A 17,712-nucleotide genomic window follows, 5' to 3' on the forward strand; every position below is an offset into this window, starting at 1 on the left:
GAGCCGGGCCAGGCTCTGGGTTCAGGTTAGAAATGCCAGCTCTAACAGCATGTCATGATTTCCCCCTCTCTGCCACCTTTCAGTGCTCTCGGCCACGCCCACTTCTCAGCTGCAGAGAGGAGATCGACATGCTGCAGGAGGGAGCTTCTGCAGCTGTGGGCTGCACACAGACCTATGCACCTGTGCAGCAGGTGCTAAATAATTTATCTTAAATAAAAATTCCATGCCGATCGTGCAGCTCATCCATCAATCAGTCAATTGTATGTCATGTCCAATATTACTTTGAAAAACCGCGATAGAGCGAGTCATGAAAAATGAACTGTGAAGTAGCGAGGGAGTACTGTATAGTGTATAACTCAAATATGTGTCCTCTTTGTTTTCTTAATTAAGTTTTGAAATAACTTCTCAGAAATTTCATTGTTTCTCAGTTGATGAGTAAATTTATTTTATCTGAAAATCCAATATATTGCACACCTTAAACTAAAAGGTCAGTGCATCAAGACTGAAGGCTGTAATCTCACAGATAAGAATAAAAACTGAATTCATCCTCACTGCATTAAAAAAAAAAAAACTATTCAGTCTAAACACAAAATATTTCTCAGTTTGAACTTGTGGCTGTGTGACTATATCATAAAAAGACACAGAAAGGAAAACTGACTTTTCAATTTTCTACAGAAATGTGATTATTACAAGCATATGCTGGAGGAAACAGGACGCAAAAAAAATATATTTAATTTAGCTTTCACGTTTAAAATGAAACTTGTCCAGGACCACAACCATCTTGACAATACAAACACAGACTGTGGAGTTTGCAAGTAAATGGTTTTAGTTCCTGTCAGCTGGAAGAAAACAAAATCCTGCATGATTTCCTGTAGAAAACGCTTCTAGAAAAAATAAATAAATAAATCTATGATCTGGCATCATGTCACCTGAGTATTTTTAGATGACAAGATGAAAAGCAACAATCCCAGTCGTCAGGCATGAAGAACTAAAATATATAATATCTTTGAAGTTGAACAAACCATCTCCTCAGAAATGAGCACAAAAAGGATATTAGATTAGAATTTCCACAGAAAGGTTTTCTGACATTTATTGCTTTGAGCCTCCTGTCTCAAAATTTAGTTTTTAATATTACATAAGAACAAATACCCTGCTGCACAACTTAATGCAATTACTACGAGATCAATTTTAAATAATTCAACACTTTGGGGATATCACACACTCACATCTGTTCTACACAATATGTGTGTGCAGGAAACAGTGTGTGCTACCTCTGCACAGGTTGTGTACTGCAGTGTGACCGTGAATCTGCTGCTGCCGCGACTCTTTGCCAGCACGTACTGACACGCCCCCGGCTGGAGAAACATCCTGCCATCGAACGTGGTCACGAACACGTCTCCTACGACTGAACATTCGGCTGTGAAGAAACAAAAGGACGCATCGTCTCATTTCTTTAACTTCTGTGTCCTGGATGTTCAGGGAGGGGAGTCCTACCTGTGCAGTTATTCTCGGTGCAGTTCCACACTCCTCCCATGCACACGCTGGGAAGGACACGTGTAGCGAGTTAGCATGTGTGCCACACGAGCAATAAGAAACACAAGTTCCTGCTCACCAAATACTGCAGCCCTGTTGAAGCACTTGTCCTTGTCCATATGACATTCCATGGTAAACACAGGGACACTGAGAGACAGGGATGCACGTCCCGTTCTGTAAGATAAGGCCTGCATAAAAAGAGGATCGCAACCGAGTTTAATGAAATGAATAGTTGTTTTTTGGCAACATAAATGATCAACCGCCCTCTTTGTCTTATTTAAATACCATCAGGACAGTAGCAGCCGTCCAGACAATGCAGGTTGGTTCCTAGACACTCTTTCTCAAATGTGCAGGTGGGTGGACAACAACTGATACAGTCTCTATACACAAAGCTCTCCTCGCAGCCGTCATCTGTGCAAATACAAACACGGGACACACTGTCGCTTCAGTAGAAGTCTATTAACCAGGAGAAGCACATCTTTCATGCAGTGGACTTGTGTTTTTCGCTGATAACTTCAGGGCTGCAGGGGAAACTCACAACACGAGGGGAAGCTGTCTCTCCACTCCCTTACAGGATATCCTACATGTGAGCAGGCTCTGGTGTATTCAACCAAGGCACGACAAAATGTTTCTTCATCATCAGATCTAAAATAAAGTGCAAAATGTTAGGTGCTTTAACACAACGTCTACATGGGAACAAAAGGTGTACGTTCGTTTATGATCATGTTGTGACTTACACACAAAGGTCAGAGACACAGCTGGCAACAAAAGGATTGGGGTCAATGTTTTCATGACATGACAGAAATGGAAAGAAGAGAAGCGCACTGCATTTCTCTATGGCGTCCTGCGGGTATTTATAGACAAAATGCATGAAATGAGTCTGCAGGTTAAATGCTACAAACAGAAAAGTGCTAAAAAACTGACATAAAAAGAATCATCCTGGCATTTACTGAGTTAAAACCTCGAAGTATAACCTCTCTAATCTCATCTATCTAATATACATCATCATAAAATGCAAATACTGGGTAGAAAACATTGTTCCTATGATTCTCACATCCATGTCTGACTCAGAATTGCAGGGCCCGTTGAAGTCAAAATCTACTGAGGGACAAGATCTCTCATGAGGGAGATCCACTGCCCAGCTGTTGGCGAATACTGCAGGTTCGTCTGTCCGAATGCCTGAAACACAAAGTCAGCCCGTCACTGTCAGTATGAAAGTATACTAAACCAGTATACACTGTAAAATAAAACTTGACATGCATTGTGCAATACAGCCTATAAGACAAACAAATTGGACTTTATAAGAACATTTGGATGTTTGTAAGCAACACTTCTCTGAGCTTATCCTGACCTTACAGAACAGTCAAATCCAGAACTTGGTTCATATTTCTGCCTATCTGAGAAAACATTCTTGCTTCTTTCAGTGATTCAAAACCAAAATACCATTTCCCTTCTGTCCCTCTGCCCAGGCCTAAGCAGGTCCCACTATGCAACTGTAATTAGCCAGGATCAGTGTTGAGTGTATAATAGCAGTAATTGCAGTGAGTGGGTGCTGAGTGAAAGGAAGAAAGGAATAGAGGGCCTGTTGGGCCGGTCTTACCGCGGGCAGTGGTAAGATCATCGCCAGCGATGTGGTTGAAGTTTCCACACAAGCCGCACGGGGCGCCCTGGTGCTCCTCGCTCATTTTCAAGTACACACCAGATTCTCCGTCCCAGGCCAAAGAGAAGCCAAACACGCTCTTCACGAGCAGGTAGTCGGCCAGTCGCTCGATGAACACCCCCCCTACAGTCTGAGGCAGACTCAGCCTGACATTTTACACACACACAAACCAGGAAGGTGAAGTACGTCTGAAAATATTAACTCATTATCATTTAACACTGACAGCAAACGAGTTATGAACTGTCTTTCTTTCTTATCAAGATACTCAAAGCTCTTTACACTACAATCTGTGCCTCATTTACCCATTCATACAGCACTCTACTAGATCTATACAAAGAGTTATCAGAGCTTTATCACATTCATTCACCGATGGGACACACATTGGAGGCAATGAGGGGCTCAGTGTCTTGTCGAGGGACACTTCGGCACGTGACTGCTGGTGGAATCGAACCCCCAACTCTTGCATTGGAGGACGACTGCTCTAACCACTCAGCCACAGTCGCCCAGTTGTGACTAGGCTGCTGTTTTTTGTTTTTTTCCCCACCTGCGACCTCCCTGATGGACCTGGTATCCAGAGATGTGAATCTCCTCCTCATTTTGGAAGAACAGACTGAGAGCTCTTGGACATAAATATCCACTCCCCTCACACACTCTGCTGTTATGAACCTGAAAGAACAAATTTAAAAAATATATTAATGGGAAACTAAACTGAGGGAAACGCATGAAGGTTTTTACACCGTCATCGGTTTGAAAATGATAAAGCAGTGGCTGTGGAATGCAGGGGTGGAAGTAACGAATGACAAATACTCACTTTTCTGTAATTAAGTAGATTTTTGGGGTACTTGTACTTTTATGAGTATTTCTTTCAAGTGTTTAATTTTACTCATACTTAAATACAGTTTAGACCATGTAATCTACTTCGCTACTTTTAAAATCAGACGTCACTACTGAGTACGGCCACAATTTGAATTAATGTTCAAACCGTTCTTCTGCATCTTTGTAGCCAATAAGGCTCTCGGATCATGAACGAGCCCATTACTATGATGTAAGCAAAGGACAACTCTGTAGAGTAGAGAGTCATTTATGAACCAAAGATGTGGAGAAAAAGCCAAAATGGAGACGGAGGACAACACTGTGAACAGAGAAAATGATGAAGTAAAGGCTGAGGACGAGTGCTCGTGACCGTACCTGGAGGAATTGTTCATGTACAGAGGGTGAAAAGGAAACAATGTCCAGATGTAAACTGTGTTTGATCTCTACAGTGATAGCAGCTTACAAGACTTCAGCATCTAATCTCAAAATACATATTGTTGTTTATGAGGTTTTACAGCTACCTGTATGATATTGCTGTTTTATTGTTTGTATGTGTGGGTTATTAGTTCGGCTAAATATGCAAAGATCTTAGATATTGTCACTGCCATCGGTTTACCTGGTACTAAAATAAGACGGAGCTTCTGAGCATCTGAGAAATGTACTTTGAATGTACCGATTATTTACAGTAAATCAAACTGAATGACTTTTATTTACAACACAATAAAACATCAACTGTTTAAAAATAATTAATATGCTGACTAGTTTTTGATAAGAGTACTTTGTGTCTTTATAACACCAGTACTTTTACTTTGTACTTGTAACTGAGTATAATTTAAGCAGTGTAACAGTACTTGTACTTGAGTACAAATTTTCAGTACTATTTCCCCATCTGGTGTAATACCACTTGAATCAGTGAGACATCAGTTTAAAGGGGCTCTTGTTGCAAGAATATGTAGGCAATAAATAAAATAGGGGAAACATTGGAATATTAACTAATGAAAATATTAAAGACAAATCAAAGCAAGCTTACAAGACTGTAAAAGCTTTTCTAAAAAAAGTTCAATCTGATCCTCTGGACATTCAAAAAAACAAAAAACAAATATTTTTCTCAGATAGGCAGAAATATGAACCAAGTTCTGTGTTTTTTTAATGTCCAGAGGACCAGATTGAACTTTCTTAGATTTTTCTACCTGGATTATTGAGCATGCATCAAGATGTAATAGCTTTTATTAGCTGAAAAGATGATAAATACTACACAATGAAACAAACAGTATAATCCTATATTTATTATTTCAGTAATAAAGATACAAAACAATCTGCCATATACAATGAATATAACAAATAAAATGGAAATAAGTGTTAATTTACAGCATTAGATGGTAGCAGTCTTCCTAATGGGCTTCTGCTTTTGTTTTTTTAGGTTGTTCAGCATTTGCAGAAGAATTCTCAACTTTTCAGCATTTAGCAGTGACACTAAACAAGACGAGGCTAACTCTCGATGATTAAATGAAGGCTGATTATCCTTACCCACACCGTGTACTGTGGTGCAGCTGAGTGGCAATCCTGAGCCAGAATATAGGAGCAGGTTCCCGGGAAATAGAAGTAGATTCCATCAAATGTTTCGTAGTGGTGCTGACCCCACGACCTGCAGATCCCGTCTCTATCCTGGCCCTGATTAGGAACTGAAAGGACATCATTTTCTTGTTGAAATAAAATGAAGTGGCTCGACTCCACAAGGTGGCACGGATACATTTAATCAGAAACTGACAATTACACTAAGAGGGCAAGTAAAACATCCCATCTCTTCATTCATCTTTGTATCATTCATCGTTCATTAAATTTAACGTATCAGTGGAAAATGAATGGACCTGAACTGTCTGAAAAGCCCTTTTGTTACAGAAAATCCCTGTGCCTGGGCTCTGCCAAGATGCTGCCCAAGAAAGCCCCTTCCCAAAATTTGAGAATGTGGGCGGTGGTTGCAGTGAATCAAACTCTGTAATCGTATCAGTCCGGGTGGCTTTTGATGCAAGCATCGATGTCTCTGTTAGCGTCATTTTCAAGCTTGATAACCCTTTTTGAATTAATCTTTTATTGTCATGTTTTATAGGGGGAAAAACTTTTTATTTTGTTTAATTAATTTTTCAGTAACACTTTAAAACTCCCATTATAGATGGCTAATAAATAGTTTATAGATATGTTATTAATTCCTTCATAAACATTTTATAAATCATTAATAATTGTTTATTATGCATTAATTAAGAGTGACAGAGAGACAAAACTGACCAGTTTGTTGCCAAATAGTGAACCAAATGCACGGAGAGAACATGCAAACTCCACCCAGGAAGGCCCCCGGACCGGGATTTTAACCGGCAACCTTCTCGCTGCAGCAGCTCTACCAGTTGTGCCACCATGCTGCCCCAATTAATTGCATGAAAAATGAATATTATCGACCTCATTTTCATTTATCAGCTTTATTGTTTCTTAGTGTCTCTCTTTCTACTGAAGACACTCGATGACAAAAAGCTCAACTCCGGTGCTCTTCACTGACCCCTCCCTTTCTCTTTTCTCTAATTTGTTTTAACTGTCCAATATTGCATTTTTGGATCGTTAAAAGCAGCTAAGCTGAGAAGCTAAGCTACAAGCTAAGCTAACAGGCTGACCTTGGGGGAAAAAAAACCCTCTGTCTTGTCGAAGCTCCAAAATTGAAACCCGTGCCTTCGTATAAAAAGTTGTTTTTCTCTGCAAAAAGAAGCTAAGAACTTGTTTACTGATTTTTTACATTGAAAGCTTTGTGTGAAAAATGCTATGCTAAAGAGCTCAAACCACACCGAGCGTCCGCCATTTTGAGAACCAAAAAACAGGAACGAAAGACAGCCCATGTCACGTCAAGGGGCCTAACTCCCATTTTTCTTAAAAAGACATGCTACGCGCTCACTCACTATCCATCCTCCAGTTCAAACAGTCTTATACTGCCATCCAGTGGTCAAAAAATGTACTACACAAAAATTGAGCAACGTTTTTTCTTAAATTTGACAATAATTATTAATTATTGTCAAATTTCAAACAACATTATCGTTCATCGCAATAATTTCTGAGACAATTAATCGCCCAGCAAAAGGAGGAACGAGGCTAATAATAAAAAATAATTTTATGCTGTAGTGTGTTCAGGTAATTAGAATTTGCTGAGTGATTGAAGAGTCTCCTGCGGACCCTCAATCATGGAAACAGAGAGTTTGACTCTCTTATTAAAGAAGTGACATGCTTTAAAATGTGCCAGGCACCGCACGGCTTGTTGATTGCACAAATGAGTTTCACCTAACCTGACCCGAAAGGATGTGTGAGTAGATTACTTACTAATTTGGCAGCGGTCTCCCAGTGCCTGGAACTGAGCGCAGTCACACACACCGCCCTCCTGACACCAACCACCATTAAGGCAGTCGCAGTATTCTGAGAAAGACATGATAAACTCAGAATTGTTTACTCCTGAGTTTGGTTTTAAACGTGTGGGATCGCTTCATGTAGGATATTTACCTGAAGAGGAATCTCTGGCTGTGTAGTTGTGCAAAATGCTGCGCGACAGAGTACCCTCTGACAACAATGGCCTATATGTCTTGGAAAACAATAAACAATAGACACTTAGATCAGTTCCTTGAAGGAGTCTGCCTTAACAGCATCACTGACTCAGACCTGCACCCGCTGTGTACCTGCTGCTGTAAGTTAAAAGTTACAACAGGCTGAGTGGGAGAGATGCTGTGCGTGTCTCGGGGCTTACAAAGACAGCTTTGTGCCGAGTGAGGTGTTGTGCGCATGTGGGTGCCCTGACCTGCTCTGGTTCTCTTAGGTGTAGTGTACAAACCTCCTCCCCAAGGAGATCCCGTTTCCTCCTGAGTGCATTAGCCCGTCTGCACACACACACAAACACGCACATTAGTGGGAAGAAACAGTCAGAGGGGAGACTTAAGTGCACTTTACGCCACTTGAATCCAGACTCCAAACGACTTTTTACTGAAGCCTCACAGATAAAAGTTCAAGCACACACACACACACATTCATTTGCAGTCTCTGTCACGTCCCATCCAGAAACAGAAAGTGTGGATTTACCACCTTTTACATGAAAATAACATTTTGTAATAATCTGTTTTATTTATTTACCTCTGTGATCTTCCTTCTGCCACTGAACGTTGGATCTGAGCTCCTACAATAAAAATCACATCATCAGATTAAAGGTTTTATCTAACATATTGTAGATTATCGCTTATTATATCAGGCTCATATGTAATTTCTAATGTCCTAGATTAACTCACCAAATTATATGAATCATCTGTGGAAAAACTAACAACTACCTGAAATACAAACAAATCTGGACACGAAAAATGATCTGGCTTACCCTCAAGTAACAGCAGGTGGGAGACTGAAAACGACATGAGAAGAAATCGTTTCAATGTCCACTTCACGTTCATCTCAGAGTCCGAGAGGAATTCACACCGAAACGTTAACGGCACATCTCACCTGTCCTGAGAGGAAATTAGGATATGAGGAGGGCAGCAGCTGGATGGTGCCTGCCTGTACCTGGGAAGCCCACCTAGAGGAGACAGCCCCCACCTTCACCCCCCACCCCTCACCTGAATGAATGGTTGCCAGCAGCACCTTTGTGTGAATGTTGGGCCCAGACACTGACGCCATACGAAGTGTTCACCTAGAACAGGCACCTAAAAATCAAAACTTTTGGATAGGTAATGTAAATATTCACGTGTTAATAAACTTACTGCACTGTAATATATAAACAGAAAAATAATTCTTCAATTCAGAATTGATAAGATATTTTTAAAAAAATCAATTTGCAAAAGTGGTGTTACCAACTTTATAGCCTGTAATTTTTCTGTTAGCAAATTTTCATTTGTCATAATGTCCCTCATTAACATTCAAGTGCTAGCTAGGCTACATTGTTCCTAAAGGCCTCGTTGCATTGGTATGTTAGCGCCTCCGCCATATTGAATGTGGCAGATCTGTTTTTTTTTATTTTTTTATTGAGAGTAATTTACAAAATTGTGAAGGCATATTAACAACCAGTTTTAAGCAACTCTCAGCAGGGCACATATAAAAATAAACAAGAATCAATAAACTTAACAAGAAAGTAAGAAGACAATGTTGTGTGGAATTGGAAAGAAAAGTAGAGTGAATAACTAAAAATACACATAAAAAAGAAAAAGTTATGACCTGTGCTGACTGCTCTATGGGTCCAAGAATATACCATGATCTTCAAATGCTCCAAGAAGGGCATGCGCTTTTTTTTTCATCAACTTCAGGGCTTTGAGGTAATTGTCCACGAGATAGTTTTTAAAGGCAAAAAAGAGCGATTTTGTCTTTCTCCATTTGGAAGTGTGGATGAAACATGTTCCCAGGATAATCAGGTTGTTTACTATCAGGTCCAATTTTCTGTTTTCCAGATGAAGACCAAATATAATAGATTATCTTGTGAAGGGAGTGATTTGGATTTTGGATGATAGCCAGTCCTCCCAAAATGTCCCAGATATAATGAAAAAACATGATCAGTCGTTTCAATGTCCATCTCACAAAACACACAGCTGTTATGATCAATACCAAACCTCAATCTTAGCCACTCGTAGGATGGATATATGATATTCATAACTTTGAAGTGAATTTCTTTGCTTTTGGGACTTATAGTGTAAGAAATATATTTATTTCTTAATTTTTTAATGTTTGATTTGGAAAACAGCTGGTTAATGGAATTTCTATTTGTTTGCTTTGGAATACGGATTTTGTTACGCTGAGTACGTACGAATACGTTTGAACAGTTCTTATCCAAAAAATTAAGACCATTAATATTTAGTGCAGGTGGGTTAGTAACTACCAAGTGAGAATTAAGAGTTTTGGACTAATCTCTTGACAGTTTCTGGGATGACTTTAATAACTTGATTAAATTGGGACTGAGCAGTTTAAGTTATATTTTAAGCAAAAGTCTTTGTAAGAGAGCCAATGTCCCTGGTCATTGAGTAGCTGGGTTATGGGCCAGATGTTTTTATCCATCCAATGTTGTAAGAAAAGATTTTCTATTACATGTGATATATCTGTGATTCCATAATGGAGTTTGATGTGGAGTTAAGTTATGTGGGAACAATAGTTTCCAGTACAATAAAACCTAATAGTGGAAAGAAGACAGTTTGGTTGGTAATTTTTCAACTTGAAAATCAAATTTAAGAACAAATTCTATTCCTCCCATTTTTTTAAAATCACTCTAGGAGACAGTACCAAATGCAGTTTTTGTTGAAAATAAAGAATTATAGCAACTTTAATTTTATCATCGCAATCAAGCATTCAAAATCTATCTCTTTTAGACCTCCATCCTAATAATCTTGGATTATTCCTGACTTTTTTTGTATAGTGTACCCTATTTTTCCAAATAAAATTTAAGTTCAGTTGGTTGAAAGTTTTGATAAATTTATTAGATATGAATGTGGCAGATCTGCCCAGAGATGTGTACCCATCTGCCCATACGTAGACGTCTGTGTAGAGGCCTCATTGAGCGCCGAATTGTACGTCGACGTTGCCGCCATATTGGATGAGGCAAAAGTGAAATGATAGGATATAATGCCGCATTCATTCAGAGTGACAACACAGAAAAAGCTGTGCAAGACTGTTCTTTTATAATACACACACACACACATACATACTTTGTATATATATATATATATATATATATATATATGTATACACACTATATTGCCAAAAGTATTTGCTCACCTGCCTTGACTCACATATGAGTTTAAGTAACATCCCATTCCTAATCCATAGGGTTCAATATGACTTTGGTCCACACTTTGCAGCTAGAACAGCTTCAACTCTTCTGGGAAGGCTGTCCACAGGTTTAGGAATGTGTTTATGGGGATTTTGGACCATTCTTCCAGAAGCGCATTTGTGAGGTCACATACTGATGTTGGATGAGAAGGTTTGGCTCTCAGTCTCCGCTCTAATTTATCCCAAAGGTGTTCTATCAGGTTGAGGTCAGGACTCTGTGCAGACCAGTCAAGTTCATCCGCACCAGACTCTGCCATCCATGTCTTTATGGACCTTACTTTGTGCACTGGTGCACAGTCATGTTGGAAGAGGAAGTTTGGAAAACTGGGGCCAAACAGTTTGGAGTTTGTAACTTCATAAGAATATTTCTGCAGCCTAAATTCCCCTTCTACGAGGAGCCATATTTTTATTGTTTTCACTAACATTATAAAAAATGTAATTGATTACACTGGAAACTGGAATAAATATTAAGCTCATTTTAGTTTTCTTATTTTTTGTTTCTGTTGGTTGGTTGAATCTGTCCAGAGGACATGACTTAAGCTTGTTAGATGTTTCTACCTGGATTATTGAGCATCATCAGGACATTATGATTCCTGGCTTTTTAAAATACTAATGCCAAAATGTATCATTTAAATAAGACAACAGATCAATCCATCATAGCCCACACTAAAATATAAAAATTTAAAATGCATATAAAAAATTCCTTTTTCACAAAAACTCTGTCTAAATCAGTTTTTCTAATCTTTGTGCATATAAGGACAAAACATTAAGTTGAAACATTGAGCACCCACTTTATCGAGCCATAGAAGAGCTGAAGTAAATGCTCCTAGGAATAATGATGGTTAATTTGGACATTAAAAATTGTCATAATTCAGTGGCAATCATCTGGATTTTGTCGAAATGCTTTAATTTGTCTCCCTCTGCAGGTTGATTGTGTTCATCAGGGTATACACCATGAACAGAACAAATACTTCAAATGAAAAAGAACTCGTGTTTTATTACATTTTACTTGGTGATATAATTAAATACACATTTTAAATAATATTTTAATTACAATCAAGAAATTGTTAAAGATTTAAAGCCTTTTGTGACTAATAATTCAATAGTGTGAATTTCCAAGCAGGGTTTTATTAAGTAAATATGTTAAACATTTCAATGCAGAGGTATTTTAAAAAGTGGGAAAATGTCCATTGGAAGTAAATGCATCTGTTGGGGTCTATTTCTTGTTGGATATGAGTGCATTGACTTCATCCTCTGGTTTGAGGCTGTGCCACTGGGCGATTGGCCTCCGGGGGTTGGCCAGCATGTCTGACCAGTGGCGTAGCTCTGTCCCACTGCTGTTTCCACTCAACAACAACTTCCCGATGGCATCATTCTTCCCAATCTTGTCATAGTCCAGCACAGTCACTGCTATCTGCACCTTCTGTAAAGAAAAAAAAAACACAAAACCACAGATTTGAGACGATTGCATTAGCATGTATGTATGCGCATGTGCATAGTTTTGTGCACCTCTATCTGTTCGCATGGCACTTCAAAGCTGAATGACTCGTTGTAGTAAGGGTTCAACGTGTTTTTCTTGATCGTAGTTTTCTTTTTCTTGAGTCTTTTCCCACTCTGCATTAAGTGGATCTTCACATAAGGGTCTGGTAGAGATAATAGAGGAGTTCATTAGAGCAGCAGCTTGGCACTGATGTGGAAACTCTATCAGGGAAGCATAACATCCTTCTGACTGGTCTTTGTCTTGGATTGGGTTTGATGAAAGCACTGACATTAAAAAGTAATTAAAGGACTTTAACGTGCAGTCTGGGGCAACAATAATATTTAGATATCACTTGATTTTATACAACAGTAACAGCCCATGTCATATCTTATATAAATGCGTTTTATGCTACTTACTAGACTTACTATAGGAACTAATATTTTCAACTCTAAAGCCAAAACTTTCTCATAGACTTTAAATCAGATGCAAATCTATTTCTTTTTATTGTTTAACTCACCAGATAATCCACCCACGTCCATTTTCTTCAAGTTTTTGGCCTCCAGGACTACCACAGTCAGCTTCCCTGCAGTAGGAACATACCTCAGGGACAAACATATGTCTCCAAGTCGCTCGCTCTAACACACAAAAATGAACGACTTGTTGGAGGAATATCTAACAGTTTGCTTACAAGTATCATACAGTTTTAATAAAGTTGACCAGAGGCCATGACACTACTGCTGTTTGTGCAATGGATCTGTCACTGCTTTACAGGTTTTTGTTTAAAATATCAGCAGAATGCTTGATTCTCCTCAAATGAGGAACATCAGTCACCTTGTTGCTTACTACCCCACATTAAAACATAAAAATAAACTTTGTGGAATGAAATCAAACAGTAATTGTATACAGTGTCAAAATAAAGTACAGTAACACTGGCTGACCACAAAAAAAAACAACCGTTCCTCCTTAAAATTTCATGACATTTTCATGACATCATCGTGACCCCCATGTCATTGACTGTGGGGAGAAGCCTTCCCACCACCTCGAACCTCTACACTTCACGATGCAGGGGGAGGGTGCTCCGCATCATGAAGGACTCCACTCATCCTGCACACAGTCTGTTCCAGCCCCTCCCCTCAAGCAGGCGGCTGAGGAGCATTCAGAGCAAGACCACCAGGCTCAGAAACAGGTTCTTCCCTGCAGATGTGAAACTGCTGAACTCCAGCTGCACTTCATTCAGCTTCATCTTACTTTTTTAACCTGAATCTGAATTTCGTACCACAAACATGCAAATGTGAGCTGGTATGGCAATAAAAAATTCTTGAATCCTTAAAATGAAAGCTTCTTCATGGTTTAAGAAGCTAATTTTAGTTTGTGGCTTTTTATTATAGCTTTGCGATATGATTTTTTTTTTCTATTGAACTTTTCATCTGTTCAGTACTGTAGCGCACATTGGTTAGTTTAAAACAGATGTGTCAAACTCAAGGCACGGGGGCCAAATGTGGCCCTCGTTAACATCTTATCTGGCCCCCAAGATGTTATTTTAAATGTAAAATACTTTAATCACTTTAATTTTTTCAGTAATATTTGATTATGATGTCAAAAATGCAACAGAAAACATCAAATGAGACCAATCAAACTCTTGTTGAGGAACCTGCAACCAAGAAAAGTTGTTGGGTATAACTTGAGTTAATGTAGATTCTGAAACCAGCCCTTAGTTTGAACAAGGTTTTAATTTTGGCCCCAGTTTGTAAGTGGGTTTGACATCACTGGTTTAAAACTTCAGCCCCTGAACCAGGTTTACCCAGTACAGGCTTTGATTGTTTTCCACTGACTATCAGCTTTGAAAACCCAGAAGTATTTCACTCGTCCATCACTTTTATAATTCCTCTTCCTTTCTCCACACGTTTGTGCGCGGTTCAGCTTGTTTAAGTGACATCAGCTCACGTCACATGTCATCTCAGTGTGTTTTGACTGAAAACAGAAGCAGGTCCCACCTCCTCTTTCTCTGCCTTCTGCAGATCTCTCCACTCCTGCAGAGACTGGCTGAAGTCCACGCTGCTCATCGGGATCTTCACAGTTCCGATGGCGTCGTGCTTTGAGAAACGATCAAAGTCGTACACGGTCATCACCAGCGTCCTGCCTCCCAGATCTGTATACGGCACCTGCAGAGCGCGGCACAGATGGTTTGAATCGTGTCATCGTTTCATGTGGACGTACAGAGTTTGAGTTACCTTAAAGGTGAATGTCTCATTGAAGTTTGGCTCCAGTGTCTTTCGATGAACTTTGGTTTCAAACTTTTTCTTTTTGTCTGGGAGCAGATATAGTTTAACGTAAGGGTCGGAGCTACCTCCTACATCCATGGCAGGAAGCTCCTCGGCCTGCAGGATGCCTACAACCAGCTGGAGTCAGACCACAGGGGGGGAGCAACAAAGAAAAGCAGATCAGGCTGATCGACAGAGTGATGAAAAGTGTGACATCTTAGAGTTGTCAGCAGGCGAGCGAAACATGCAAAGCATCAGCAACTCACTATATTTTCTGTGAAGTTGTAGTCTAATGTGAAACGTAGTCTGCCGAGCTTCTCGACCTCCTTGGGCTCAGTTTGTGAGAGGTTTGTTTCTTTGCTTTCATGCTTTGTGGTCTGCACACAGACACAGCCACGCAGGTCAAGGAATAATATGTAAAACATGTCTAACATGAGCGATGCTCCACAAGCCCATTAGTTTCCACTGGCTCTGACAGTTTTAGTGGTTCTGGGTGACCCACATGTCAGGACTGTGATACATTGCAAGGACAATGTGTCTGCAGTAGGTATACAGTATGCATGTGTGTGTGTGTGTTGTAGCTTACCTCATCGTGACCCCCATCCATTTCAGTGTCAAAGCCTCCCTTGCTTTTCTCGTTCTCCTTTTTCTTGTCCTTTTCTTTGTCCTTGTCTTTCTTTATCAAGCGTTTTTTCCAAATGCACACAACACATGAAAGCACGATGCACAAACTCACGACGCAGAGCGCACCAGTAGCCCACGATGGCTCTGAAACAGCCACAAAACACACAAACGCAGCGTAGAAGAAGGTATGGAAGACCCACAACGTTGAACGCCCTGTCATTTAATTCAACTTTTGGATCGCTTGGGTGCATTTTTGCAAACTAAATCTGTGTCTGTTGTTGCTGGAGCCACAGTTTGACAGTTTTCACAGTTTGCTTCATCTCTTTTTCATAATGCTCTTCACTAGATGTACCTTTAGGCCGGTACGTCACACACATTCTCTGTTTGAAGCCTCATAAATACAACCTGTGTGCTGTATTGTCCTAACAGAATAATCAGAGACCTCATTATCTTTGTCACCCCAAAACTCATAACTGCTGCTCTGCTGATCGTAGTGATCTATTATTGGAGTACTGATGCACCCACCCCCTCCTCCACAGCCCCACCATCATTTATTAATAACATTCTGGATGATCCTATTCATCACTGGTTTGATTTTATCCAAAGTAAGCTAAAACACGAGTTCATTGACCACAAGACACGTCCATTATCTTTCTTTACCCAAGCGTGAGTTTATAAATGGTTTTCTATTTGTATAGTCCAAGTAGCAAACTGCAAATTGTTTTAATTCACTGTAAACGTAAAAGATGTGCTTTTACTGAACATGAAGACATCATGTTTCCCAGGCGGTGCCGGTCATGCACAAAAAACAGAGGTTAGAATTCCCTGACCTTTTCACGCTAAACGTTTTCCCAGACGCCCCGAGTCTTAATCACAGCGTTATACGGTTTGTGATTTCTTTCAGCTGCTCCTTTCTGCAGAGATCACAGCAAACAAACCCTCAGGAAAGATTTGGCCATTGTTTTATGCCAGATCAATGTCCTGACGCAGACTGGGCTCGAACCTGCAACCTCAGGATTACGAGATCCCCTCACTGACCACTGAGCTGCTGCGTACACATACAATAAACATTTGAAAAAAATGAACTCATTAAATTTTACTCTTGAGTTATTTTAAACTGCCCTTGATTACACAGCTTTCAGGAGGAAATACTTGTTTTTTAATTTATTATGCAGTTTAAAAAAAACCTGCGAACACTTAATAAACCATTAATAAGCAGCAATGATGTAAAAACAAATAAGTTGACGAGTAAAAAGTCATTTGAGCAGCAAGAAGCAACATTTACTTATATTTATAAAAGTTCAGCGCTGGATTTTACCAAATAGAGGTCCTGCTTCAGTGTAGGGACTGTGTTCTATAATTGATTATTGATAAGGCATTTATAAACCTATGAATAACCTGTTAATAATCATGAAGCTGGTTTATACACATGTAGTTGACAACACAGGAGGTTTATGGAGAAAGTCTTCATTTTCATGACTATATTTGTGCACTTTAGTAAACAAATAAACGAGGGTTATAAGATAGATTCTGAAGTAATATTTAAACAAAAACCTATTTTTAAACTTTTTTTCATCCCCCCAGATTTTGGACGTCTTTCACATTTTTTCTAAAGTGACGCTGTAGTGAGGTTTCACCCTGGAAAAATAACTAAATCAGAAAACTCAAATTTATCAGGTTAGCAGTACAGAACATAAAAACATTTAGTTTATTTCTAAGCAGAACAGTTAAATCTTGCAGGCCATCGAGTCCAAGCTAACATTGAATGAAGTGTGACTCACTGTGATGTTCATTCATGAACTTTTGGGTGCTGTGGCCCCCGGGTGGAGTTTGTTCCGGTGTGGCCGTGGCGTTCAGCATGTTAGCTGGGCTAAACGAGGCGCTCGGTGCAGCTCGACGGCTCATCATCAGCAGGAGTGAATCCAGGGTTGAAACTGAGAAAAGCTCGTCCCACAGCAGATCAACAGAGACAGATGCAGCTTTAAATCTCTTTTAAAGGTGTAATTTAGTTTAATTTAAAGCGCCACTCGCTCAAGCGTTAAAACTGAGTGTCTTTATTGGCTGTCAATCAAATATTTGATGCAATAATGGCCTTAGAGACAGAATATGTGTGCTAGCATCAAATAACTTCTCCTGTTTCTGCTGGCCTGGCAATAACACTTGAAGACAGGATATGAAAGCTGCTGTCGCTGCCAAACCTGCTGAAACTGAGTTGTGAGGTTTGGAGGTGGGGGGGAGGGAGCTGCCAGAGGTCACACAGATGTGCCAAGGTCACGCAAAGTGAACAAAAGAGGAGTTTAAATCAAAATGTTCTGGGGTTTGTTTTTTTTTTGGTTGTCAGGTATTTTCTTGTTGATTCAGCAGATTTATGTTGGCACTCGTTTTATGCATTTCTGATTTTCACCATTTTTCAGGCAGAGACTACCACAAGTTCACAAACAGCATCTGGTGCGCCTGAATTCAAGGTGCAGAAAGTTTCAACAAAACTGAGAAGGTCTGCTTATTTGAACATTTTCACGTAATAT

General features: G+C 39.7%; 2 protein-coding genes across 2 annotated transcripts in view; both read right to left on the bottom strand.

Annotated features, from left to right (window-relative positions):
* The window catches only part of otogl (otogelin-like), a 32,020-nt gene extending 23,554 nt beyond the window's left edge, over positions 1–8,466 (bottom strand). Inside the window, exons 1-15 of the mRNA XM_037682872.1 lie at positions 8,394–8,466; positions 8,159–8,201; positions 7,863–7,908; positions 7,538–7,616; positions 7,361–7,453; positions 5,534–5,688; positions 3,738–3,859; positions 3,134–3,339; positions 2,588–2,712; positions 2,271–2,377; positions 2,072–2,178; positions 1,819–1,944; positions 1,613–1,721; positions 1,495–1,541; positions 1,272–1,417 (exon numbers count right to left, since the gene is read on the bottom strand). Of these exons, the coding sequence (XP_037538800.1) occupies positions 1,272–1,417; positions 1,495–1,541; positions 1,613–1,721; positions 1,819–1,944; positions 2,072–2,178; positions 2,271–2,377; positions 2,588–2,712; positions 3,134–3,339; positions 3,738–3,859; positions 5,534–5,688; positions 7,361–7,453; positions 7,538–7,616; positions 7,863–7,908; positions 8,159–8,201; positions 8,394–8,466 (1,584 nt within the window). The remainder of the gene's footprint in view (positions 1–1,271; positions 1,418–1,494; positions 1,542–1,612; positions 1,722–1,818; positions 1,945–2,071; positions 2,179–2,270; positions 2,378–2,587; positions 2,713–3,133; positions 3,340–3,737; positions 3,860–5,533; positions 5,689–7,360; positions 7,454–7,537; positions 7,617–7,862; positions 7,909–8,158; positions 8,202–8,393) is intronic.
* Positions 8,467–11,949: 3,483 nt separating this feature from the next.
* syt1b (synaptotagmin Ib) lies at positions 11,950–17,092 on the bottom strand. Its single transcript, XM_037682873.1, has 8 exons — positions 16,969–17,092; positions 15,150–15,331; positions 14,830–14,940; positions 14,534–14,701; positions 14,297–14,464; positions 12,820–12,937; positions 12,332–12,465; positions 11,950–12,245 (listed from the first exon to the last, which is right to left on the bottom strand). Exons 1-8 carry the CDS (start codon positions 17,090–17,092, stop codon positions 12,039–12,041), a joined length of 1,212 nt encoding a protein of 403 aa, XP_037538801.1. The 3' UTR covers positions 11,950–12,038.
* Between the last annotated feature and the right edge of the window lie 620 nt (positions 17,093–17,712).

Source organism: Nematolebias whitei, chromosome 10, assembly GCF_014905685.2.
Source record: "Nematolebias whitei isolate Nwh7 chromosome 10, NemWhi1, whole genome shotgun sequence".
Taxonomy (NCBI): Eukaryota; Metazoa; Chordata; class Actinopteri; order Cyprinodontiformes; family Rivulidae; genus Nematolebias; species Nematolebias whitei.